General features: G+C 47.4%; 1 protein-coding gene across 1 annotated transcript in view; it reads right to left on the bottom strand.

The window, feature by feature from the left end:
• The window catches only part of CAPRIN2 (caprin family member 2), a 682,604-nt gene that overhangs the window by 120,818 nt on the left and 534,335 nt on the right, over positions 1-27,451 (bottom strand). Inside the window, exon 21 of the mRNA XM_086952790.1 lies at positions 6,395-6,498. Coding sequence (XP_086808916.1) covers positions 6,395-6,498 — 104 coding nt within the window. The remainder of the gene's footprint in view (positions 1-6,394; positions 6,499-27,451) is intronic.

Genomic DNA, 27,451 nt, shown 5'->3' with positions numbered 1-27,451 from the left:
GATTGTTATGTTAACTGCAACACTGCTTATCCTTATATGTCGCTGCGGTCTAGCCCTCAGTTGAGACGCCATTTGGAGAAACCAACGCCAGAAGTGCGGAACTAGCCGCGGTGACATGACACTTTATTTGCTATGGATGCTTGTCTTCCTTTCCTTTTGTGTTGTACCAATAAAATGCTTTAAACCTAAAAAAAAAGTCAGCATAAAAACAGTTTAAAACAATCCTAGACTGCCATCTACTGGCCTCGTAAGTTAAATTAAAACTGTGCCTCCGTCCAATATAGTTTATTAAAAATAGTATTCATTCATTGATTCATTAATTGATCTTAATTAAAACTTTTTCGTGTTTAAAGATCAGAGTCTTGTTACGGCCACTCGTTTACTAAAGTAGTTATTGAGGAGGTTGTGGTTCACTTCCAGGTCGTTGTTTATGAGTCGTTGTTAAGGACATTCGTTGTTGAAAATCGTTGTTCAGTCAGTTTCCCGCCTAAAGGGATTCATAAAATTACATTTAATGTATGACTGCAGAGCAGATACACCAAACACTATCTGATCTAGGTGAGGACAATCAGCTGGATACAGCAGGGGCACTACAACTATAATACCTAACCACATTAAGGACGCACCAAAGACTACCAGACCGCACTAGGTAAAGACTAAATGTAATGTTGGAAATCAGACGGGCACACAACGTGATGCATGATCTCACCGATGACATGTAATATTTGACTTCAGGGAGGGCACACTAAATATAATGGCTGAACTACAAGAGGACAGAAAATAGAATGCCTGGCTACACGGATGTATGTAGCAAATGTTTGACTTGGGTAACGAGAACACACTAAATGTGATGTTCGACATCAGAACACACCAAAATGTAATGTTTGATTTCAATGATGAGAACACACCCAATATATTATTTGACTTCAAGGAGGGTGTCAGGATGCAGGTCACGACCAGGGGATTCAGGACAAAGTGGGGCTATGACAGTTAAGGGCTAAGGAAATAATGCGACACACACACACGCCTCAGTACACCTCTGGACCGGAAGTCTTGAGCGACTCTGCTCCCTTTATTTAAGCTCTCTGGCCACACCTGGCCAGAGAGTGCAACAGTGTTTGGGGGTGCTTCCCAGGCTCAACCCGGTGGGGAACAGAAACACTAGAACGTTACATCCCATCCCAAGTTAGTCCTTTTGAAAAACATGAAAAAAATGTGTAACACGCAAAGTCTGCTAGTCTCTGACTGGGCCGGGAATTCGGCCTAAGGTTATACGGACGTTGGTGGATCTCTTGTTCGTGCCTGGGACTCACCAATCTTCGACCACTCGTTGCACACTCAGGGTCAGCATCTCCAGATGTTGACGGCCTCACGGGACTGGTCGCTGAGTCATCCACGGGGCTGACATCAGTGTTGTCCGACTGAGGGTCTGTGGTCGGTGTTGGTCCTGTGGTCTGTGGTGCCCCGATCAGTGGTGGAATCTGCTTGAACCAGGAGATGTTCCTCGTTATCACCTCCCCATCTCGCTCTACGGTGACTGCTGTTCCTTTCATGGACCTCACAGTCCATAGCCCAGGCTCGTAGGGAGTGCAGAACTTTTCCCCACTCCGCCGGTTCCGTATTAGCACGGAGCGCCCAGGAATCACTGTGCGGGTGCGTGCTCTTCGGCGGTGACTTGCTTTGTTGTTGGTTGTGCACCTTCTCTCGTGTGCTTACCGGGTTGTACGGCTCAGGGAGTCTTCTTCCGTCCTCTTCTGTCGAGGAATCATCGAGGTACGGATTGTGGCGAGGGGTGTCTTCATTGAACAAGACGCTGTGTGTTCCTCCAGTGACAGGTGCCTCACTGCTCCGGTCAGCGTTCTTCCTGGGTGACCTCTGCCTCGGGAACCTCCTCGACATACACTCGCGAAATGATTGAGGATGTCACATTTGATACACGACTTTCCTTTCGCTGGGCAACTATCGGGATCGTGCTCTTCTCTTCCACAGAATCCACACTGTGCCCGTCGTGTCATTCTGGTGGGCCATCTCCCTCTACCACCTCGAGACGTCGTGCGGAGCACATCAACTCGCTCTGTTTTCACGTTGGCCGCTTGATCAGCCTGCTGGTTAAGTGCGGTTTCCATTGCCGTTGCTGGGATGTCAGACAGCTCGTGCGAGCATCAGAATTTCCTCTAACGTGATTCGTGGCTGTCAAAGTATGAGTGTCCGTAATGTCTTATTGCGACAAACTTGTTTGAGTTGTGCTGTCACTTCCTTGCTCTGATCGTCCTCGGTGCAGGTGCTCTCCAGCTCCCGAAGTCGTGCATGGAATGCGCCCATTGACTCTCCTTCTCTCTGCCTGGACTGTCTGAGCTTGAACCGCTTGTAGTGAGGGTTGAGCTCGGGGTGAAAGTGAGCATTTAGGGCTCTGACTGCGGCGTCATAGTCAGTGGGCGCGCCGGTGTTTGGGAGGTGCACAAATAACTTCTAAATCTCATCCCCCGTGAAATGTAGAAGTAGTGCTCTTTTAACAGCCCCGTCTGTTTCTCTTGTAGCTATAAAGTAGTTGTCGAGGCGTCCGACCCAAACCTTCCATCTTGGAGACACAGTGGACGGGTCAATCAGCTCGCTGAAAGGAGGGAGAGCATGAATTGGGAGTGTACTGGATGCGGTGGTGGTGGTTGTACAGGTGGCGCCGCCTGTTGGGCCACTGGAGCTGGTTGATTCGACATGGTGTATTTATCTGGTGGTGATTGCTTTCTTGCTGATTTGCCTGGCACCGCTTTATCGCAGCTGCCAGTAGTGGCTGGTCACTGGGGTTCTAATTCAATTATATTCGCCAATGTTTGATGGTTTGGGGCATTTGTCTTACTTCCTTGGAGTCAGGTAATGATGCGTGGTCTTTGCTACGATTGGTTTTGTCAGTGCTTGTTTGATGAAGTTGCTTTTGCCAATGCTTATTTGTGTGGGCGACTGCTTTGCTAATTCCCGTGAATTTGCCAGTGCTTGTTATGTGGGAGGGCTTCACTGCCTTTATTCTGTGTATTGCCCATGTTTGGGTGAGTAGGCCACGTGTAGCTCTCGTTGGCTGCTTACTCTCATGCATCGCGCTAAGGGCCTGCCTGCAGCTCTGTGTTCGCGCTACTCACTGCGCGCGGTGCCGGGGGTGTGTCAGGCCTTCTGCTGCCACTGCGCATGCGTGCACTTGGATCGGCAGAGCGGGCCGCTGCGGGACATGTCACGGACTTCCCTCGTGATGCTGGCAGGCAGTCTGACTTCACGCCAGGTATTCCTTGCTGGCTTTTGCTGTCGCGCTGCTCACCGGGTGATTGGCGCTTGATCTTGGTTGTATTTTCTTACGCCGCTATTATCGTCTGATGCTGCAGACGCTGCTCTTTCGTTGTCCAGGGCTCGTCGTCTTCCGACGCGGTCATGAGCCTTATCCCACCCTCGTAGCCAGTATCAGGGTGCAGGTTACGGCCAGGGGATTCAGGACAACGTGGGGCTATGACAGTTAAGGGCTAAGGAAATAATGCGACACACACACGCCTCAGTACTCGTCTGTACAGGAAGTCCCGAGTGACACCGGTCCCTTTATTTAAGCTCTCTGGCCACGCCTCGCCAGAGAGTGAAACAGTGTTTGGGGGTGCTTCCGGGGCTCAACCCGGAGGGGAGCAGAAACACTAGAACGTTACAGAGGGACACTACACATATTGGCTGACCTACAGGAGAACATGCAACATCAGTGAGGACACATCAAATGTAAAGTCTGACCTCATTGAGAATGCAGCAAATGTAATTTCCAACTTTAGGAAACACACATCAAATGTAAAGCTTGACATCCGTGAAGGCTGACCAGAATTATGGATCGCCCATGGTTATGGCACGTCAAAATGTAATGTTGGACTTTGAGGGCACACCAGTGATTGAGTGATATTAGTGGGCACACCTGTTCTAAGCTTTGTCCTTCGCAAGGGCCTACCAAATGTACTGTTTGACCTTATTAAGGGCATGGCACATTGTAATGCTTGACCTAAATGAGGGCACAGTAAATGTAATGCTGCCCTCTGGTGATGGAAGAATACACTGCTGTGATTCTGACAATCTAATTCTGAACAGTGTGACCTGCTGGTGTACTTTCCATAATGGTTTGAAATCGGAGGGTGAAAAGCTGTCCAATAGGCTTCAATTCAGTTATTTTTCTTTTTACCTACAGTTGGTTCACTGGCAGAAGATATACTTGACTTGCAAAACATTTCAACTAGTGAGCTAAACATGCCAGCTTGCCCTGCAGAAGTGTTCTTTAGAAACCACAAAGTGGGCAGCCCACAAAAATACAACACAGAAGCATAGCACTGCAGGATACATATAACTATCATTATTTAGGAAGGAAACCCTTCCTTTGATATTTGGCAACCTCAGTATTCAGCAAGGCCTTTACGAAAACACTAGAGCCCCCACATTAAGTTCGTGATTTATAGTTATTTTTATTTTATTTTGCAAATACTGCTCCTGTGTGCCTTCTAATAGGGTCACACTGAAAAGTAGTCAGTGCATGGTGAAAAGCAGATGGAGCTAGGTAAGTTGCAAGCATATTCTGTTGGGTTATTATGAAGGGAAGAAGTATTTTCAACTCTGTTCTGATTATACCAATTTACAGTAAACACACTTCCATTATTAATAAAGGTACCTGCACTTCCACATTCTTTGTCGTCAACTGGAGACTTCCATATGAAGGCTCTTAAACAAAAATTTAGCAGGTAGCTCTAAATCCGCTGACCCTCACAAGCTACACGCTTTAAACACAACACATTTAGCTGCAGCATTGAACAGGCTGGGACAGGTCAGCATCCCCGTGGACAAACAAGGGGGAGAAGGTGGTTTAGGTTTAACGCGTATAAACCAAGCCTGCACCATGTCATTCATGTTTTCCTCACCAGTCAGTTCACGAACATCAGAATTCCTTATTTCCACAACTCTGCCTCACCGTTTCCCTAGCTTTCCCAAGCCCCCTGGCAAACATGAATGCATCGAAGCTAAAACATGTGTAAGAAAGAAGCAGACCTGCCAATATAGATGTCATTAAAGAGCAAAGCAAATGCTATGACCCATCCCTGAGCAAACTCAGAAGGTTTGATATTAACAGACATGATAAAGTTTTGAATGTTGCATTGGCAGTGTAACTTTTTTTAAAAACGTTATTATCTTGGACCTAGCATTATTTGCTGTGCAATACAGGTATATAAAAAATAGTCCTAGGGAACACATTTCTGTATGAGAAAGTACACTGTTGCATTGAAATAATCGAAGTATTTATACATCAAGTTTTGAAAAACCAAAAAAAGAAATACATGAAGAAAAAGGTTTAACACATGAAATTCAAAACTAGCAAAAAAGTTAAGAAAATCACCAAGATGAGGCGATGTGACAATTTGGTTATTACAGCATGAATGTTGGAGGATTAGTCTTCTAGAGTCAATTCTGAGGTACGGTTTAAAGGATTATCAAGATTACAGCTGAATTTTTGAAGACCCAAAAGGAGTGGAACCTACCAAGACTGTGGTGAACCAGGAAGTGAAAGCACAGTGTTGTTGATGGTATCGGAGAGTTTGGTGAAAATCACGAGTTCGTTGTCAATGAACTGATGATTAAAAGTCGAGCACGGCCCTTATATGAATAAAATAGGAGATTAACTTTATGGTGTGCTGAATGATAGGTATGTGTGCTATGCTTATTTTCATAATAAATTGCTCCTGAGGAAGGCTCTTTAACTGTCCAAAATGAGAGAATTAGTGTAAGATCAAATGTAGGATAGAAATGCATTATGATAAAGCACTAAATATTAAATTATGCAGATTGATAAGATAGATATTAAAGAAATTTGATTAAAATTGATTCATGAAATACTATGGGTGAGAGCCCTTAATTCAAGTTGGAATTAACCAGAGTTACGTATTACATAATAGGACCCTAAATAGCCTAGTGAGTCAGCAAATTAGCAGAAAGGGGATACATTGTGTCCAGTTGCTTCATATTTATTCAGAAGCCAGAGGTTCATATCCATTGACGCTAGCAGTACTGAGGTAGGAACAGCTAACTCTGGTGCCTAGCAATGGGACACTCAGTACCCATCAGAAACTTGGAGCTGCTAAATGGTGATAAAGCTTTGCAAGAGCTTAAAGTGATAACTTGCACTTCGATATTTACAATTTTAGAACAGATCGGACTGCAGGTCCCCCGTCACAGCCTGCACTAATCTACTTTACAAGGTTTAGTACTAAATTGTAGCTAGGATAGACCTAGTTATAATTTGTTCATGGGCTACATTTTAAATAGAAGCCACATCAATTTAGGATACCAGAGAATTTTGCCCAAGTCCAACTTCACAAACAATCGAGAGAACAGTACTCACCCTTTGTACATACTGCACTCCTGGATACTCTCGAGCACAGTACTGCGGCTGGCCACAATTCCCATTAGTCACTAATGGAGGCCCTCCTCTATAACCATCAAAACCTAATAAAATAAAAATACAGAAATTTAAGTCAATGTGTAACAGCCCAGGGAATGACTCCCTAGACTGAAACGTGAATCAATAATAATCTGACCCTGGGCAGCATAAACCATATATAACAAATGATCACCGAAATCATCATTCTTGAAAAAAAAAACACTAGATGTTGTGCAAAACTAATCAAATTGGCTCATGCAAAAAAAATGCTCACTATGACTGCACAAAACCAAGAAAAGAAAACATTTGAGAGGACTTTAGCAGAATGTTAATGGAATGGAAGAACAGAAATGCATGCAGAACTCTTGCAAAGAACATGACTATGCATCTGAAGTCATGGTTGCTGTAGTGGCACTTCTATGTAAAAGGATAAATGCTGAATGGTGTTGAACTCTTGCAAAGAATATCAACTTTTTAGGCAAAGAAAAATGTCAGGCAACTAGTTCAAACAAAACACTCAACCCAACAGGGGCCACAGAGCAGAAGAGACAGAAAAGAAAAGAATAGAGAAAGAGAGGAGGTCAAACGGAGAGAGGCAAGAACAGAGGCGCAAGAGCAACAGACGTGGGGAAGGGAAGGTGGCGGGGCCATACATCCAACCCAGCGTCGGCCACAGTGGATCTACATTGCAGGTGGTCAATTATGAGAGCAGCCTGCTCGGCTCAGGGGGGATAACAGCATCCTTAAACAGGCGCAGTGTCCTAAGTTTGGTAGGCAAATGACGCGCATGCTCAACCACACACAGATATTTGATATGGGGCTGCCAGACAGTCCTAAAGCGAGTGTCGCTGGCCTGCACCTGTGCCGTAAAAAGCTCCATCGTGGGGACATGCCATAAACACACAAACCAGGTTGCGATTGGGGGAGTTTGTTTTCTTCCAATAGAGAGCTATGAGCTGCCTGGCAGCCCCCAACATTTGGAGCGCCTAGATCCAATCACTCCTTGTAAGGGCTTTCAGGCCAGCAGGTTTAATACCCAGCAGGATTGTGCTTGCGGCTTCAGGCAAGGGGAATCCCAGAACCCTCCTGATATGGCTAAGGACCTCCTTCCAGAATAAGGTCAGCGACGGGCATGGCCACCAGAGGTGAATAAAGTCCCCGGATGCAGATCAGCACCTCCAGCACGAGGGGGAGGTCACTGGGAACATCTTATGAAGATGCTGTGGCGTATAGTACCACTGAGTCATGAGCTTGTATGCATTCTCTTTGCGGGATGCTACGATACACTTTGGGGATGTCCTGCCACACTCTACTCCATTGGGCAGGGGTAATTTTCGTATCGGACGCTGCCTGCCATCTGCTCTGATAAGGATGAGTGGGCGACACTGTTGGGTGCTGCAATATCTGGTAAATCTGGGAAACAAGCCCCTTAGATTCGACGGGATGCCGGGCCAGCCGCTCAAAAGGGGTAAAGGCGCGCGTGGCCGCCTGATACACTACCTCTTCAGACACCCAATGCCTCAGCTGAGCATATTGCAACCTTGCCTCCAATGGCAAACTGAATTCTTCCCTACACTGTGCAAAGGTTTTAAGCCTGCCCCCCTCAAAGAGATCAGTGATTACCCTGTAGTCTCCTGGAGTCCACTTAGCAAAGGCACGCGACTTATGCGCCGGCGGAAAGGACGGATTCCCCTCTATCGGGGTAAGGGGGCAGGGAAACATCGTGATACCCCTGCGGAAAGCGGTATTATCCCATATGTCCAGCACCGTCCTAGTGGGCACTGCAATATACGCGCTCCTGGAGCGTGTCGTCCTACGACGCCAAGGAAGTTCCCAGATGGTGCGCCCCGTCACCACTCTGTCCATATGCAGCCATCCCTTCTCACTCTCGGTTAACCCCCATTCTAACACAAAGCGAAGGTGTGAGGCCCAATAGTGGTCAACCAAGTTGGGACTCGCCAGGCGTCATCGAAGCTTTTTGAAAACTGAGGTAGTTTCCCATCCCAGATGAAGTTTGTGAGATCACACTGGAGGGCTCGAATGCAGCTGAGCGGGATAGGAGGGCAATGGGGCAGTAGGATGCACACTGTGCAGGGTCCATTAGCTATGTGGTCTCTGGCCGCATGTGCTCGTAGCCGCCGAGCAAGCTGCCTACCCACCATGTCCCCTCCCTCAAAATACTTCTGCTTCAAGGCTAGCAAGGATTTCTCCGCCCTGTTGGTGCGTAGCAGCTGAAGCTGTCCTCTGAGGTTGGCAAGCGGCCGCCTAGATGCCAGCGAGGAGCCACCCTGATCACGTCTCTCCTCTAGCTTTATGTCCTTTACCAGGCCATCCTCAAAGGCCCAAGCCACACGCGACCGCGATATCGAGAGGGTGGTGATGTGCCCCCGGATCATTGCCTTGAAGGCATTCCAAACCACAGGAAAGGGCGTCTCCGGCAAGTCGTAACAATCAAAGTAGGAGTCAATCGCCGACCTAATAATTTCCACATCGGCCGCATCCCAAAGGATACCTGGCGGCAGGCGCCACTTCGACTCCCAAGCGGGGCAAGCAGCCGGGTTCTGCAGGAGCAGCTCGATATGTGCATGATCCGATATTGAAATAGACAGAGGCGTCCAACACGTCACGCAAGACATCATGGGAGACAAATAGTCTATACGAGAGTACAAGCGGTGGGCGTGGGAGTAGAACAAATAGTCCCTCAATTCCGCATCGAACAGCCCCAGCTCAGTCACTTGCGTGCGCAGCGCAGAGGACAGGACCCAGTTCCGTTATAGGAACCATCACTGCGATCCGCTTCCGAGTCACAGACCAAGTTGAAACCCCCCCATGGAGTCCATTTTTGAGCCTGTGTGAACTCTAGCTGTTTTCCTCTTGTGTGAATTATACTTCTTTATACGCTTAACTGTGATGGCGAGGGGTGTGATTTAATCTGCGATCCGAGACTGGGAGGTCATTTTTGGAGGTTCATGAAATTTGAGGCTGGTGACTTAATTCATTTGCTTGTGGGGTGTAGGTTATATGTGGGGAACGGTTATCTTGGGTATTGCTTAAACTGTGTTTATTTAGAGAGATGGCTCTTTTGTTACATATTGGATTTTCTTTAATTCTTTCTTAAACTCTGTTCTTTTTTGGGATCTTTTTTGGTATATCATCTGTTAGAGTGGAGTACTTTGTGGAGTACTTGGTATTTTATTGCATTTCATGTTTAATGAACATTAAAAAAAAAAGTGATTCTCTTCAACTTTGTTGGCTGCCAGAAGGCGGGGAAACTGGATACACAGCTCCTGGACAAAAACAGCTTCCTTCTCATCATTTACAACTGCTCAACCCTGGTTTCAGGGCCCCTAAGAGGGGAATGCTTGGTTTCCCGAATAATTTCCATGTTCTTAGTTTGTTTGTACTAGCCAATCTGAAAGATTTATTGAGAAGCAAACCTTTGGAAACTATTACCTCAGATACAGACCGACTTTCCATTAGTATACTCAATGTCACACAGTGGTCGTCAGTGTTACTAAGACCAGTGAGGTCAAAGGCAGTATGTCCTCTTACACTATCCAGTCATCCTGCACCATGGTAAAGGTGGATTGCAGGCTTGTTGCAACTTATTCCCCTGATAAAAAATTATTAATTTCTTTTTTAATTCAGGGTGACAGTGTTTTCTCTCGTTTTTAAAAGATAGTTTAAGGAGGCAGTTAGGTAATGTACAACACAGATTGCTGCAGAGAAACTCTGAAATGCAGTTCAAACATTGGAGACCAAAGATTAACCACATCATAAGCTTTGTTTATCAATGTGTTACACTGGCCAGTTCATCTTTAGTGGATTAGTCATTTGTGTTTCAGTGACGTCTTTGTATGTGTGCAAAAAGAACGAGTTACTTACCTTCAGTAACTATGTATCTGGTAGAGACAGTCTAGCCGCAGATTCCTTAACTTAGAATATCCCCAGGGGTCAGACTGGATCCGGAAAACTTTCCGCAGTAGCACCTCTGAGCGCCAGGGGGCGGTGCCGCACGACTTCGCCCTGACGTCATCCACAGACATGACGTCAGCGGTGCCATGTTTGCCCCTCCCGGCGCATTAATGTCAGTTTTCTTCGATGAAACTTTTCCACGTCACAACGTGGAGCTACCACCAATAACGGTGAGAATATGGGAATAGTGTGCAAAAAGGATGAAAAAGAAATTGAAAAAAAGCACAATAAAGGACAGTGCAAGGCAATGGATGTTGAAAAGTAGTAAAAGGAAGAGCTGAGCACAGCTCTGAAAAACAACCCTACAAAGTGAAGTCCAAATCATCTTTAGAGGGAGATGAGGATGTGAAAAAATTGGCAGACAACAGAAAGTTCACAACCATAATGTATAATCGTGAAGGACAACAAGTGAGGAACACAGGGTTAAGGATAACTCACCACAAGACCTCACCAGAGAGAGACGTAGTAACCCCAATAAGAGACCCATAAAATGTGGCAGAGCCAATAGACTTTTGTAGCAGGGTTTCCGTTCTCCCACAGAACTGTGCATAGAGATCTAGAACCTCAGTGAGTTAGGATGATCCAAAAACTCATCTCAGTGTCAGAAATCTCGTTACCTAGCTAGCTACAGTGTCTCATGGATCATCATGGAATGATCCATGTATTAGACAAACCAGAACATGATCTTTAGAATACCTCAGGAGTCGTGGAACACATGAACACTCTTTCGTTTTATAATCATTTCAAACCAAAACTGAGAGTCAAAGAACACAAGTGCAAGTTTGAAATATTTATTATTCAATGCAAAGTTCTCAAACGCAGTATCTTGTATAATACCAAAATGCAGATTATAAAAACCATAGTCAGCAGCATAGTCACTAACCCATAGTAAGCAAAAGGTGCTAGCATGATATAATGCAAAACCTATAGAAATCTCTAGCACCTATATTTCGCGCACCCTATCTAGCATATTATTTTATATCTAAGAAGGTCTCATTCGGGCTTTAGCAGGGCGACCCCATACCTCTCAATGTCAGTAGGAGCAGTTCACATCAGCAGCTACCAGCTCTCTTCCTGCGCAGCACCAAGTGTCTACGTTCATTCCGTGTAACTCTATCTTAAACCCGCGTAGAGCCCAAAATGTTGGCATCAACATTATTTGTGTTATGTCTAATGTCTAATGTGGTGCGAGGATCAGACTTCCCAGCAACCTTGTGTTAGGTTAATCTTAGAGTGTGCAGCTCTCAGTGTGCAGACAGTTGTACCAAGTGTACAAGGCAAAGCTGATAGCATAGGAATAACATATTATTCTCAAATAAAACACCTCACCGCTTCTAGGGTGAAAGCTACAACAACAAGTACGTGTCGTGTGCAAAACTGAAGCCGAAGGCAAAACGGCTGTTTAAACATGTAATACACTCATGCTAACTTAACGCAATATATGTAATGAAGTATCCATATGACACCCCCCCATTGGTCCGAGCACCGCCAATCATAAGGGAAAAGGCAATACTAAATCAGATACAAAATTTGAAAGCAAAATTCAATAATCTTGAGCTAAAATAAGCTAAAAATATGTATGAATGAATATGTATGAATGAATATATATGAATGCCTACAGTGGCCTCAAATCTAAAAAATAACAAAATTCTTGAACCAAAAGTCTTCCGCCAGGTCCAAAAATTATGAAATGTATGACCAGGTCGCATCCTTTCAAATGTTTGTAAGAGAAAAAACCAAGGCACTTATCCGATATCCAAAGTCATGTGCCACCTAGACGTTATCTCCAGCGACATCACGTGAGTGAACTCTCCATCAGCTGAACATAGTCCATCCCTCTAATTCAGCGAGGGGAAAGTTATATTTCACAACAAAGCATTCCTTCCAGGCATCTCACGATTGGAAAGTATATGCAAAGAAAGTTGCAACAGCCTCCAGTATGAAATCACTGCCATCATCCGAAAATAGTTCAGCCATCCAATTTAGCAATGGGAAAGAACATACGTGCTCCTCCAGCATCGGATCCTCCTGCAACGTCAGAGGACAACTCGGTGGGTTCACCAGATCGCTGTGTGTCAGAAAGGCATTCGCCGCTGCAGAGATCTCCCATTGGCCCAGAACTCCATTTATCGCTGCCAAGGCCATAACTCTCTCGCCAGAACAGATCAGCTCGTGAGCCACAACGGGACGCATTAGCTGATCAAAATCGACGTCAGGAGCAGTCCTCAAGCATAGGCATAAATCAATGGCCCAATCGAACTCGCAGCTCAGGCAGTGAAACACAGGTTGGACACACGTGAAGTCGGTGAACCGAAATGACAATCTACAGGCCGTGCTTAATGCTGCAAGCGGCAATGTTCCATAGTAATTGAGCATCCGATTACGGCACAGGGTCAGGAGGCGTTGAACGGCGTCTTGCGCAGGATGGGCATCCATGTTTTATGAAGAAAAACACCAACAGAAAGCCTGCGGCCACAGCCAGCAAAACAGGTATTCCACCAAACAAACTCGAAAAAATAGTGTGGAAAAACGTGGGAATGATACCAAAAACTTTTTCAAAAGTAGTCACGAGGCCACTGCTTACTAGTTTAAAAAAATGTGCAAGGCCAGTCGTTGAAGAAGCATTAAAAACCTGGTGTACCAGCTCGCAGAAATGAAATGGCAAATCAGTGTTTAAGAGCGCCTGCACCTCTGTGCGGGTGTTGGCTATGTGAAGGACATAAGTTTCCCGGGCCGAACTCAGGGTCACTTGTTTTTGAGACAAAAGGGCCCTTATTCTGCTTAAACCATTGAATTTCGCTTCCAAGGTTGGGATCCGTGGCCAGATGGAGACATCTGAAGAGCCATGCGTGGGTGGGTATAGCACGTTCTTGCAGCACACTACACGCTCTGATACAGTAACTATATAAGCCACACCAATTAATAAACCACAACATAATTCGTTGTTTAAAAGCAAATAACTACCATTAGCTAATAATGTAAATGTGGGCACTACTGCTGGAACTGGCGTGCCTTTTAAAACACATGCTAAATTTGGGCGGTCCTGATTACAAGAACCGTGTAACTGAATGTGTCTGCATATTAATGAATGGTCAGGTGACTGTGTGCATTCCTCACCATTAAGATTAACCTCTTTTCCATCTTTCAGACATCTGTATGTGTATGGTAATGACCATGCCTCATGTAGGAATGCATTGCCTAGCGGTTCATATCGTCCTATAGCAATATAACGCATACAGTTAGTAAATTTATATAAAGGGAATGGTAATGTAATTAATCCATGAATAAGCCATGTGGCAGTAGTGGTTTCAGCAACAGAGAAAGGCAAGGACTCTAGCTTTTCAATATGTAGCATAGAAAATGAAGCATCACGCATTGAAAGCATGCGCTGTTTCTCAGTAAGATTAAAAGGAGCAAAAAGGGATGAAACGTTCAATGAGGTCCAGGGAACTCGACCAGCCTTAAGAGTCTGTAGCGTCCATGCAAACTGTATTACAGAACGCAATTGATTTTGACCATGGTATAACGTGGACACTTCATCATGTACAATATCAACAACAGAAGAAACAATATTATCCAATGTATAAATTCTGGAAGAAAGCATGTTAATACTGTTATCGACCACTGCAAGCACTTTTTCCAAATTTGCTTGATCAATAGCTCTCAGGCGTTTTGCTGCCTCAACTTGTGAAAATTTCCAAATCTCATTGTATATAGCATAAAGAAAGCGTTTAGATCTACCCCTAGCTGGGCCTTTTATAAAATCATTAAGGTCTATATTTTCATTTAACTGGGACAGATGCAGTTTAACTGCAGCCAAAGTGGAATGTTGTAACCAGTTCTGACACAATTTGCCTACTGAATAAGTAGTAACAGTGTGATCTGTTTCAAATCTGGGATCTGGCCTGATGTGTGTAAAACCTTCAGATAACCCCAAAAAACGACGTTGGCAATCATCAGAGCTTCTTTGCCACAAGAGCCACCCCTCCGGGTCGAAATGGGAAACATTAAAGGAGGAGTTCTGCAAAAGTGCTTGTATCTCACTGATGGACAATGTACTGAAATTATTCCAACCTGAATATTCCTCCAAATCAGGGATAGTAGGGGTATTTAACTTTTTAGATGTAGCCAATCCAAAACATGTTGTTTGGGAAATAGTTGAATTTAAAAACAACATGTGATTCGGGATGAGACATGCCCGATGCAAAGCCTCAGTGCCTTGTACCTGCCAATCTTTGGTACCCCAAACCGATTTAAGGTCAATAGTATCCTTCCATAACTCATAGCCTTCTACAGATAAACTTTCGAGAAAGGACTTTGAATACAGCAATTTTGTATCAGTCAGTCTGACTTTGGGCATGAATTTCTGGTTTACTTTAAAATAAAACGACTCAGGATTTGATTGATTAAAGTCTGTAAAATAAGAGTATTTTCCCAGAAACGTACTTGAGCTCCCCTGTAAAGGAGCAGGGCAATGTTCCCACTGAGTGTAGTTCACAGGAACCCTCCTGGAACTTGTCTTGTGTAAGAAATGATTTCCATAATGTTGATAACAAAACAAATCACCATAATTGACAGAATCTAAGTACAAATCCTCAGCATCAAAGGCCGAATAATATTTTAAATCAGAGAACAATGCTTCTACGGCCTGAAGATCCCAGTCATCAGAATGAATATTTTGTTTAACCACATCTCCCATGTTTACTCTAAGCACATTAGGAACATTAATAACTTCTGTGGGGCCATGTATCTGAAACCTAACCGCATCCCACACAATCCCATCAAGGACAGGCCAAGCAGTAATTTCTACTGTTTTCAAGTCTCTCCGTAGCCTGTGTGCTGAATGTGAGGAGGAAAGAGGGGCCAATGTTCCATTAAGGTACCGAATTCCTGTTCTTTCTTTCACATAATGGCCATCAATCAAGCGGAAAAAATAAAACACAAAACCAATTGACATAAAGAGATAAAATGAAAATAGTATCAGCCAAACGTAGGTCCAAGGTGGAATTAAAAAATGTTTTTTAAACAACGTGGCATATTTTGCAATAGTCGATGGTTTCTTTGAAAGTTCCGAATCAGAGTCAAAAGAGAATCTTGATTGGTTAGCCAGACGAACATTTAGATCAGACATAGATAAATCAGCAGGATCTGCATATGTCCGCTCATCAATGTTAGCAAGAGGAATAGTATTTAATAAAGGATTTGATATAGCAGGCATCTCGAGGGACACCTCCTGATCTGCACCAGATGTAATAGCCAGCACAGAGTTCCTCACCATGGAAGGACAGGAAGCAGCCGGTGTCATACTATGAAGAATCGGCCACCCTGTGTATCTTGACATTGTCAATAGAAATAAATCTGTTTTCTTTACGACCTGGAAGTGGTGGTAAAATGACTGTTCTTGTGCCCTTCACTCCAAGGACTCGAACCGGCGTTCTAAATGAGGGACCAAACTCTTTCTTGTTATCGATCTTCTCTCGAACCAGTTCTCCAACCTTTGGTAGCCAGCCAACTACCGGGATCTGCAACGCATCATCCGACGTGGAGGGCAAGTGTTCCTTTGCAAGACTGTCTCTGGTCTTTTGTAGATCCTGTAAAACATTGCAATGTTCATCTACGTCAAAGGCCGCGGCCTGGGCCTGGCAGTCTGCACCATCAAGGTCAGGGACGTACATCTTGATACCAAAGAGCATTTCGTATGGGGTCCGCCCACCCAGAGACCTTCTAGGGAGATTATTAAGCGCACGCTGCACGCCATAGAGGTGGGTCAGCCAGTTTCTACCAGTGCCTATAACTCGGGCTGTCAAAGATTGCTTTAAGTCGCGGTTCATTCTTTCTACCACAGAATAGCCCTCAGGCCTGTAGGGGCTTGAAAACTTCACCTGTACTCCCAACGAAACCATAGCATCCTTATACGCCTTAGAGGCGAAAGCCGGACCCTGGTCCGAATGGAAAGCACCACAAGCAAAGATTCCCACAAAGACACGCAAATCCTTAATGACAGTCCGTGAATCAGCGCTGCGATGCGGCCATAACCACACAAAGCGTGTGCATGAGTCGACTGCTACTAAGATGTATTTATACGCAGTATCAGAAGAGAAAGGACCGCAGTGATCCAAATAAACACAACCAAGCGGTTCATTAGAGATGTACAACTTTGTCTGAGGCGGACGCGCAGCAGTAGAAGGCTTAATCTGCTGACAAATGTCACACATAAGGACATAATCGCGCGTCTGTTTGTACAGTCCCCGCCACCAGAACCTCTGTTGTAGCTGTGATACAGTGGCTGAGACGCCCGCATGCGCAGACGCCACACCTTCATGAGCCGCTGTAATCAGAGAAGCCCTGCGATCCGAGTTGGGAATCAGACGCTCTCCAACTTCAGGAATTTTCACATAAGGAACCTTATCGGGACTTAAGTGGTATGTGTATTTCGAAGGGAACCCCGCAGGATATTTACCTCCCTTCGATGTGGCAGCAACAGCCGCCAAGATGTCGTCATCTATTTTGCTCTTGGACCTCGTGACCGCTGCAACTAAATCTTTTGATATCGCAGACTTCGCTGCCTCATCAGCAAGCGAATTGCCAACAGCGTGGACTCCCACGCGCTGGTGGCCGAGAGTATGAATCACAAACACGAGTGGCAGTTTCTCTTTAAGTTCCGCCACTCGGACCCAAATCATTTTATGTTTTATTGTACTACCTTTGGAATCACGAAAATCATTCTGAATCCAAAAGAACAAGTTCTCATTGTAAGACTGGACACAGTAGTAAGAATCACTTACGATTAGAGTCGTCACACTAGGATCTGCGTACTCCAATGCGAGCATAAGAGCACGGAGCTCTGCTAATTGTGCGGTGCAGTCACCAAGCGTCTGTGTGTGCACGACACTGGACTTGAACTCATCGTTCACCATTGCACCGACCACAATGGCGCAAGCGGAAACGTAGGCATGTTTAGAGCCTTGCGCAACCTGCGCCGAACCATCCGTGTAAATGATACAATGGAAATCCTCCAACGGCCGCATTGCTAAAGGAGCAGGATGAACAAATTCATACTGTAAATACTCCTGCGACCGTAAAGCGGCGTCAAAAATAAACGTGACATCCTGAGATGTCAAGGATGTAGCCCACTGAATCCACCGAGGGTGCAAAGCTTTAGAATTAGGTACACTGGCTTTCGTGACCGCCTCCAATGCAGGACACAGGGTAACAACCAACATGCGCTTTCCCTGCGACAGGGCACGTTCTTTAAGAATTGCCATCTGCACAGCCGTTAAAACTTTCTCCACAGTGGAAAAACGCAGTTCAGCCGAAGTGTACAAATGTGACTTGTAAGCAATAGGTACAGTATCCCCCTCATTAAAAGTCAGGTACGTGAAACCCACCGTCCCAGGGATAATTCTTATCACCAGGTTAGTCTGGTTATCACGGGTCTGTAAGTAGTCAGAAGTGAGCAAATCAGCCTGCAAAGATTGCAGAATGGCTGAATGCTCAGGCAGCCAGCATGATTTGGAAAAAGATGGTTGTACCAAGGCATATAAAGGCTTGATACGCTGGGCATATTCCGGAATGTATGTCCTCCCGAAATTTAAAAAACCCAGTAAAGACTGTAATTTTTTCAGCGTTGTCGGAGAGCGCAACTGCGCGCACTTCTCCAGGAAGTGAGGAGCTAATCCCTTTCCCTCATGGTTAAGTTCATAACCTAGAAACAACACTGTGTACTCCGCAATGTGTGACTTTGCAAAGTTAAACTTGTAACCCATGTCTGCAAAGTTACAAATTATGCTGTTTACTCGACACAGATGCACCCAAAGCTCGTCGTCTGTGAGATAAATGTCATCCACATACGAACATGCAACTGGATCGAAACTCTCCAAAAGAGAGACAATGCGGGCGGAAAACACTCCAGGACTATTTTTATATCCCATTGGGAGTCGTTTAAACATTTTTTGTACGCCGCCGCATGTAAAACTGGTCCATTGGGAACTGAGACCATCTAATCTATGTGCATAAAAACCATTGGAAATGTCAAGCGTGGTTTTGAACCGTTTACGCTCAAGACTATTCACTAGGGCAGAGCCGTGAGTATTCTGTACTGCACAGTTACGGCAATGCGAGTTCAAATGCCGGTAATCCAAAACCAGACGATATGAGCCGTCCGGCTTGTTAACAGTAAAAAGTGGATTATTCATTGGTGACACACATGTTTCAATTACACCTTGATATTCCAATTGTTCAAGGATAGCCGCGACCGAAGCTTTAGCTTCACGCCGTATGGGGTACTGGGGTTGTGGCTGAGGCTGTGACCGTAAAGGAATCTCATGGCTAGGGGACAATTTATCCCAGCCACACTGATTTCGGTACACAGCCGGCGCAAGCGCCAGAGCCCACTCTTCTGCAAAATGCAGCGCTTCCACTCTCGGTACAGTGTGCGCGAAACTGGGGAGGATTACCTCCTCCCCTCGCGGAGCTGCGAGAACAAAAGGTGGGGGCCAGTCAGCCTCCGAAAGCAAAATGTTATACGTATCTGAAAGGTTTTCCCAGAATACCCCTTTTACAGTTCGCTGCATGTCACCTTCAATTAACAGGACAATTTCAAAAAGTCTTTCAGGGGGAGCAACATGTGTATCAGCTGTTTCGATTACAACATAAGTGTCAGTCGCTGTCACCTTCAACAGTGGACGGAGGGCCTCTCTCACTATGGTAATCTCCGCCGCGCTGTCCAGCAAGGTCAGAGCCCACGTCAGATTCCGAAGCCGCGTTCTCACTATCTGGGGCATATCGATGCGCCGTTAAGGCAGCGACTTTCTTCTTGGCAAACTGCGGTCTCTTTGGAGTAGAGTCGTCCCGCTGGTCCCCTTCACTTCGCGTGCGGGGCTGGCCACGTCCTTGCTGACCACCCCTGCCCCTGCCGCCCCCTCCACCACCGGTTGATGTAGCCGATGAGTCCTGAAAGGAACGAGGAGAGCGTTGGTCAGATGACTGATATCTGTCAGGCGATTTAATCGTAGCGCGATCGCGCAATTCATAAACTCGCTCCGACTGCACAGGTTGTGAAGGCGCCGGACTAGAGACCTTTGTCTGTTGTTGCTGTTGCTTACCCTGATTCTGCTTTTTTGGCCAAGTTTGTTTTTTGGACTTGGGCTGTCCACTTGTTTCCGAAGACTGCCCCTGGGGCTGCTTCTTTTCTTTTTCAAGAAAAACCTTCGCACCCTTAGAATTGCGGCCAACCATTTTATAAGCCGCCACAATAATTCTTGCCAGCTGACGGGGTTTCTCGGCATCGGGTACTAACGCCAGACCATTGGCCACCTGAAAGTTCACTGCATCCCCTTTTACATTGGCAAGGATAATACCGCAAACTGTCTCAAATGAACCGTTCAGGCGCATACCCAACTCAACCGCCGACTCAGGTCCGTGATCATCCTGAACACGTTTGAGGATCGCAGACAGGTTCGAAACTGACGGTGTGCCAAAGCACCTCGAGTAAACCGCTGCAAAAGTCTTACCCCATGTCTCACAGTCAGCAAGTTCCGGGGCTATTTCCTTCGGTAAACTAAGCGTAAGAATTCGGTGTTTTTCACTCGGAGTCGTATTAGGAAACACAGCCTCTAACTGGTCGAATTTCTCGGCAAGCCAGTAAGGAAATTCATCCGTACTATCTGGCTTTCTGCCCATAACGGAATTCACCAAGACAGGACTGATTTTCAAACCAGCCTGTTCTGCTCGAAGCTGCGCACCTGCGGGGTCTGCGCCTTGAATATTACGACTAATGTAATGAACAAGCGCCCTAATCACGCCAACCGAGACCTCATGAAGACGCCTCAGGTCACCTACGTTACAAGTGGCGCGATTAGGATGAGGAGTAAATCCACCCAAGGCGGGCCAATTTGTGCCCGGAATGGACAAAGGACCTAACCTCGTAGCGTTCAAAGAATGGGGTAGGGCGCCACCAAACCAAACTCCGTGCTGCCAAGCGTCTATAGGTACTTCCAGTGCCCTGTACGGAGCATAAGCCGCCGGTACTGCCGAGGCAGTGTATGAATGGAAGACGCCCGAATTAGCGTCCACAGCCGGAAATGTTACCCAGGAATAAAATAATTCGTACGGGTACGCATGTTCCGCACTCACCACTAGAACCACAGCCAAGCCGTCCACCGGGACATTGTACGTCCGCAAGTGGTCGCGAACCGCGATGCGGCTATGCTGCGCAATTTCCACGGCCATGGTAGCAAAGGAAGTGAAAAGAAACAAAGAACAGTTTGTAGCACAACTGGGTAGTAATTCAAAGAAACCGTTTACAGAAGAATTCAAGCTTGAAAAGACCTATTTCAAAAATAGGTAGGTTTTTCCGACACCGTTTACTGGAAACGGGTATGAAGGTGTTAAGGTTTGAATGATATACTACTCGAGTGTCATGAAATACGGCCAACCAATCCGTTGGGCGCCATGTAGCAGGGTTTCCGTTCTCCCACAGAACTGTGCATAGAGATCTAGAACCTCAGTGAGTTAGGATGATCCAAAAACTCATCTCAGTGTCAGAAATCTCGTTACCTAGCTAGCTACAGTGTCTCATGGATCATCATGGAATGATCCATGTATTAGACAAACCAGAACATGATCTTTAGAATACCTCAGGAGTCGTGGAACACATGAACACTCTTTCGTTTTATAATCATTTCAAACCAAAACTGAGAGTCAAAGAACACAAGTGCAAGTTTGAAATATTTATTATTCAATGCAAAGTTCTCAAACGCAGTATCTTGTATAATACCAAAATGCAGATTATAAAAACCATAGTCAGCAGCATAGTCACTAACCCATAGTAAGCAAAAGGTGCTAGCATGATATAATGCAAAACCTATAGAAATCTCTAGCACCTATATTTCGCGCACCCTATCTAGCATATTATTTTATATCTAAGAAGGTCTCATTCGGGCTTTAGCAGGGCGACCCCATACCTCTCAATGTCAGTAGGAGCAGTTCACATCAGCAGCTACCAGCTCTCTTCCTGCGCAGCACCAAGTGTCTACGTTCATTCCGTGTAACTCTATCTTAAACCCGCGTAGAGCCCAAAATGTTGGCATCAACATTATTTGTGTTATGTCTAATGTCTAATGTGGTGCGAGGATCAGACTTCCCAGCAACCTTGTGTTAGGTTAATCTTAGAGTGTGCAGCTCTCAGTGTGCAGACAGTTGTACCAAGTGTACAAGGCAAAGCTGATAGCATAGGAATAACATATTATTCTCAAATAAAACACCTCACCGCTTCTAGGGCGAAAGCTACAACAACAAGTACGTGTCGTGTGCAAAACTGAAGCCGAAGGCAAAACGGCTGTTTAAACATGTAATACACTCATGCTAACTTAACGCAATATATGTAATGAAGTATCCATATGACACTTTAACCAATGGGTCACCAGGGTGGTAAAAGACCCCAAGGCAAAGGGGAAGGGGAGAGCGGGGTGGGGGAAAAAACATGAAAGATTTCACACCACACAATCCAGGCCAAGGACTGGAAAGAACACATGACATATGAGCATCCCGCTCAATCACGAGAACGGGCTGAGAAGCAATGAAAATAGATGAGGCATTCTGTGTCGGAATGAAAAGAAATGTCACCCTGCCGAAGGGCAAGCCAACTAGAGGGGGAGAGTATAGAAAGCCTATCCTGAAAAGATCCTCGCAAAACGGGGAGTATGGACGGGCGTTAAGGAATCTGTGCCTAGACTATGTCTCTACATAGTTACGGAAGGTAAGTAACTCGTTCATCTGATAGAGATGTCTAGCCGCAGATTCCTCAACTTAGAATAGATACCTAAGCCATACCCGTAGAGGAGGCGGGTCTGCGACTGAAACTTACTAAGATCCAGAGAACTGAGCCGTCAATAATGTGACCAAAACAGTGCCGTATAGCATGTGATGAAGCACAGTGGGGACAGTAATGTCATCGCAGCAAACTTCTAGACCATGAATCTCTGAAGACAGCAGAGAACAATGAAAGGCAAAGGTACCACAAGCCAACAAGAACAGCACGAAACTCCCTTTTGTGTATATCAGGTTAAGAGAGGGAAAGCCCAGAGCCAGAATGCGTGTACTGGAGCAAGAGTTCACAACTTCGAAGGGGAAGATGAACTAAGCCTAGGGCCTGAGGGATCTGCAGGATCCGAGGTGTCGACAGAAAGCAAAAGGCAATTACCAGCAACCAGGCAAAACAGTGAAAAAAACACTGTTAAACTTGCACCTTTCAAGACACATGGTGCAACGGAAGCCAATGGCAGGCTCCTGCCCAGCAAGTGCTGGTATTGGACAAAAAAACGCATACTAGATATGCTTGAGTTAAAAGGAATCTCATGACACTGCCAGAAGTGGAACTGGACCTAGTGTTTGAATGATCCACCAGATGCAATGCATCGCTGGAAGCAAAACCCAGAGGGATGGCTACCGGTATGACAGATAGCACATACCGGCTCAGTATGTAGAATAGTGAAAGAAGCACTGTTCAAACTTCGGCAATGTGAAAACACTGGCAGACAACCAATCAATGGCCAGAAGGCGGGTAGTAAAAGGAAGACAAGCCAAGACATAGGCGATCTGTTACAATCGGCGAAAGGCCAAGGACACACAGCCTAGCGTCAAAGTAGAAGCGACACAGTAAGATTTCTAAGCATACCGGAAGGCACCTAAGCACATTGTGTGGCCGTTGGAACCACACGAAGAAAGGAAAGACCTCCTGCAGGGCAACATGAGCAGCTCAGATGCGCACAACATGAAGAGTGCAATGGCCCAAAAGGGACACCAGGCAGCTGGGCACCACATAGCGGTGGTGGCACAAGTCGGTCGGGTCTGTGACTAGAACACCGCATGAAGGAAAGAACCCGCATGCAACCTCTGTGCAAGACAGACCAGAGCCAGAAGAGAAAGACAGAAACTAGAAAAGGTAACAAGCAACATCATCCCCTCGCCTGGGAGGAACCACTGTCCCCTGCAAGCTAGTGCACTGGACCACAAGCAGCAAGTATTCCCAAGAAATACACCCCATGAAAGATCACAGTAAGATCTAGACAGAAGTGTAAAAACACCTTTGCTCAGCAGCAGGGAATGTGGAAAAAAACGCTGTAGAAGCTGTGAGAAAAAGAGGCCACATGCAGCAGAGATAAATGCTAATCTAGTACCGTGGAGGAAGAGCCCAATAAGGATTACGTGCCCAAGTCCATACTAATAGCACTAAGCATTGCTTCACAGCAGCGGCGAAGGTGAGCACTGTAAAGCAAGGATAGAAGAAATGTATGATGCTGTCCCGCTGTATTTCTCCCTGCAGGGAATCACAAGGCGGTTGTTGCAACAACTGCGTTGTGATTCCGCATACCATTACTCCGCAAGTCGGAACAACGACTTGCAGAGGGGGGGCGCTGGATGTTGGAATAGTATAATTTACTATTCCAACTTCAGTCTGTGTAGACAATAGGGAAGGTATTGGATTTTAAATCCAACACCTTCCCCCTCCCCAAGTCGTTGTTCCGACTTGCGGAATGATGGTATGCGGAATCACAACGCGTTCGTTGTAATGACCGTGTTGTGATTCGCTGCGAGGAGAAAGATATGCGGTAAACGTGGTTTACCAGAATGAAGCGCTACACACAAGCAGGACCCAAGGTACCCGCAGTGCGATAGAGCGATGCTAACAATAGGATCACAGGAGAAGAGAGGGACTCCCCGAAGGATGTCCGTGAGGAATACTCCATAGGAGCGTACCAAGGCTAAGGCAGTCGCCTAGTACCAGCATAGAACCCAAATAGGGTAAGTGTCAACCCCTGATAAGGGAATCCTCTTGGGAAAAACACAGCTAGAGGACTGAAAAGAAGATCAAAACAGCCATATGGTGGAACTTTTTAACAAAGGAGAGAAGGCTTAACACCCGCGGACATCAACCGTGGAACCTACTATCCTTAGGACACCCCCGCGCCGCACAGCCACCAGCTGCTGCATGTGCGGTCCTCCCCCACTGCTGTCTCAGCCTCGCTGAGCCCGCCCCGACGACCCCGCCCCCCGCCGCTGCTTCGCACTCATAGCAGCCTGTGTAGCATAGTGTGATTTTAATTTTCGTTTTTATTTTATTTCCCCACTGTTCTGTGACGGTTACCCACATTGTTGGCTTTTTCCCCTTGTTTGCCTCACCGTTGCCTCTGTGTCCCGGTGCCCCGCTCCCCGATTCCCACCGCCTGCGTGCGGCCACGCCCCCTTTTCCTTTCTGTACCCTCCCCGCTCCCGCCTCCCAGCTGCTCCTCCCTCCCTCGCACTTCGCCTTAAATGGCGAACGTGCGTACGCGCAGCGTTGACGCGCAGCGGGCGCGCCGACTAAGCGCCGAAGGTGCACCAAAGGTAGGCCCGTCTGCGCCTGGACCGCGCCCAGTGCCAGACCCCCTGGCCCCCGCAGCCGCCAGCCCACCCGCCGGACCTACGCCGCCACAGAACTCTACGCTCTCAACGCCGGCCGACCCCTGGGTTGCTACCGAGCCACCCCGAGACGCACCCACGGACCCTTCTGCTGCAACTCCTGCAAGTTACCCTGCATCCGGACCTGCACTACTCCAGCACCGACCAAGACCAAGACGAGCAACAGCAGCAGCCACCTGAAATGCATCCTGCTCAACACCCGCTCCGTCCACAGACACGCCGTCGAGCTCTGGAACCTGCTCGACACAACATCACCAGACGTCGCCTTCCTCACGGAAACCTGGATGAACGCCTCTTCAGCGCCCGACATCGCCATCGCCATCCCAGACGGCTTTAAGATCATCCGAAGGGACCGCATCAACCAGACCGGAGGAGGCATTGCCATCATCCACAGGAACACCATCCGCATCACGACCAACACCGACGACGCCCTCGCACCCGCCGAGCACCTGCACTTCCAGGTCCACATCAACCCCAAGACCACCCTCAGAGGCACCCTCATCTACAGACCCCCGGGACCACGCACACAATTCAGCGAAGACATCGCCGACTTCATCAGCCAGCACGCCCTCCTCTCCACTGACTACATCCTCCTCGGGGACCTCAACTTCCACCTGGAGAACAACAACGACCACAACACCACCACCCTGCTGGACAACCTCGCCAACCTCGGACTCAAGCAACTGGTGACCACCCCCACCCACTACGCCTGACACACACTCAACCCCGTCTTCTCATCCAGCAAGGACATCGCCTTCAGCCACGCCACCGGACTCCACTGGACGGACCACAGCTGCGTTCACTTCAGCTTCAGAAGGACCACGATCCAGCACCACCAGCAACAGGTTGCACGCAGAAGCTGGCACAAGATCACAGCCGACCAGCTCGCAACCTCCCTGAGCATGAACCCTCCCACCAGCACAACAAACCCAAGCCAGACGGCCACCAACCTCGCGAAGTGGATCAGCAACTGCGCAGACAACCTCGCCCCGCTTAAGACCCCGCCTAGCAGACCCGGAAGCAAAAAGCCCCATGGTTCACCGACGAACTCAAGAGCTCCAAGAAGAACTGCCGAGCCCTCGAGAAAGCCTGGCGCAGAGACCCAACACCGGACAACATGACTGCCCTCAAGCTCGCCACCCGACAACACCACCAACTCATCCACGCCACCAAGAAAACCGCATTCAAGGAACGACTGGACAACAACGCACACAACAGCAAGGAACTCTTCAACATCGTTAAAGAGCTCTCCAACCCAAACGCCGGAAACAACATCACCCCTTCGCAAGACCTCTGCAACTCCCTCGCCTCCTTCTTCCACAACAAGATCGCGGACATACACAACAGCTTCAGCACTCAACCGACGCACGCCACGACCAAACCACCGCCCCCCACAACCACCACCCTCCGCGCCTGGACCCCGATCAGCGCCGAAGACACCGTCCGCACGATGAACTCCATCCACTCCGGATCGCCTACTGACCCCTGCCCTCACCACATCTTCAACAAGGCCGACGCTGTCATCGCACCCCACCTGCGGGACATCATCAACACCTCCTTCGACACCGCTACCTTCCCAGAGAGCTGGAAGCACGCTGAACTCAGCGCTCTACTAAAGAAACCATCAGCCGACCCCACCGACCTGAAGAACTACCGCCCCATCTCGCTGCTCCCGTTCCCTGCAAAAGTCATCGAGAAGACAGTCAACAAGCAGCTGGCCGCCTTCCTCGAGACAAACGGATCCCTCGACCCCTCGCAGTCTGGCTTCCGGGCCAACCACAGCACCGAGAACGCCCTGATCGCAGCCACCGACGACATCCGAGCTCTGCTTGACAACGGAGAAACAGCGGCCCTCATCCTCCTAGACCTCTCCGCGGCTTTCGACACTGTCTGCCACCGTACACTAGTGCAGCGACTCAGCAACGTCGGAATCCAGGAGAAGGCACTGGAGTGGATCATCTCCTTCCTCGCTGGAAGGACAGAGAGTCCGCCTCCCCCCGTTCAGATCTGAAGCCACCGAAGTCATCTGCGGCGTTCCTCAGGGCTCCTCGCTCAGTCCAACCCTCTTCAACGCCTACATGAGCACTATCACAGACATCGCACGCCAGCACAACCTCAACATCATCTCCTACGCCGACGACACCCAGCTGATTCTCTCCCTCACAAACGACCCTGCCACCGCCAGAGCCAACCTTCACGAAGGGATGAAAGAGGTAGCCGAATGGATGAAGATCAGCCGCCTGAAACTGAACTCGGACAAGACGGAAGTCCTCATCCTGGGATCCTCACCCTCTGCCTGGGACGACTCCTGGTGGCCCCCCGCCCTAGGCAGCGCACCCAAACCAACAGACCACGCACGCAACCTAGGCTTCATCCTGGACTCCTCCCTCTCCATGACCAGACAAGTCAACGCCGTCTCCTCGTCGTGCTTCAACATCCTGCGCATGCTACGAAAGATCTTCCGGTGGATCCCCACCGAGACCAGGAAGACGGTCACCCAGGCCCTCGTCAACAGCCGCCTGGACTATGGCAACTCACTCTACGCCGGAACCACCGCCAAACTCCAAAAGAGACTCCAGCGGA

Source organism: Lissotriton vulgaris, chromosome 1_2, assembly GCF_964263255.1.
Source record: "Lissotriton vulgaris chromosome 1_2, aLisVul1.2, whole genome shotgun sequence".
Classification (NCBI taxonomy): domain Eukaryota; kingdom Metazoa; phylum Chordata; class Amphibia; order Caudata; family Salamandridae; genus Lissotriton; species Lissotriton vulgaris.
The sequence above is the reverse complement of the archived record's forward strand: the minus strand, read 5'-3'. Positions and strand labels throughout refer to the sequence as shown.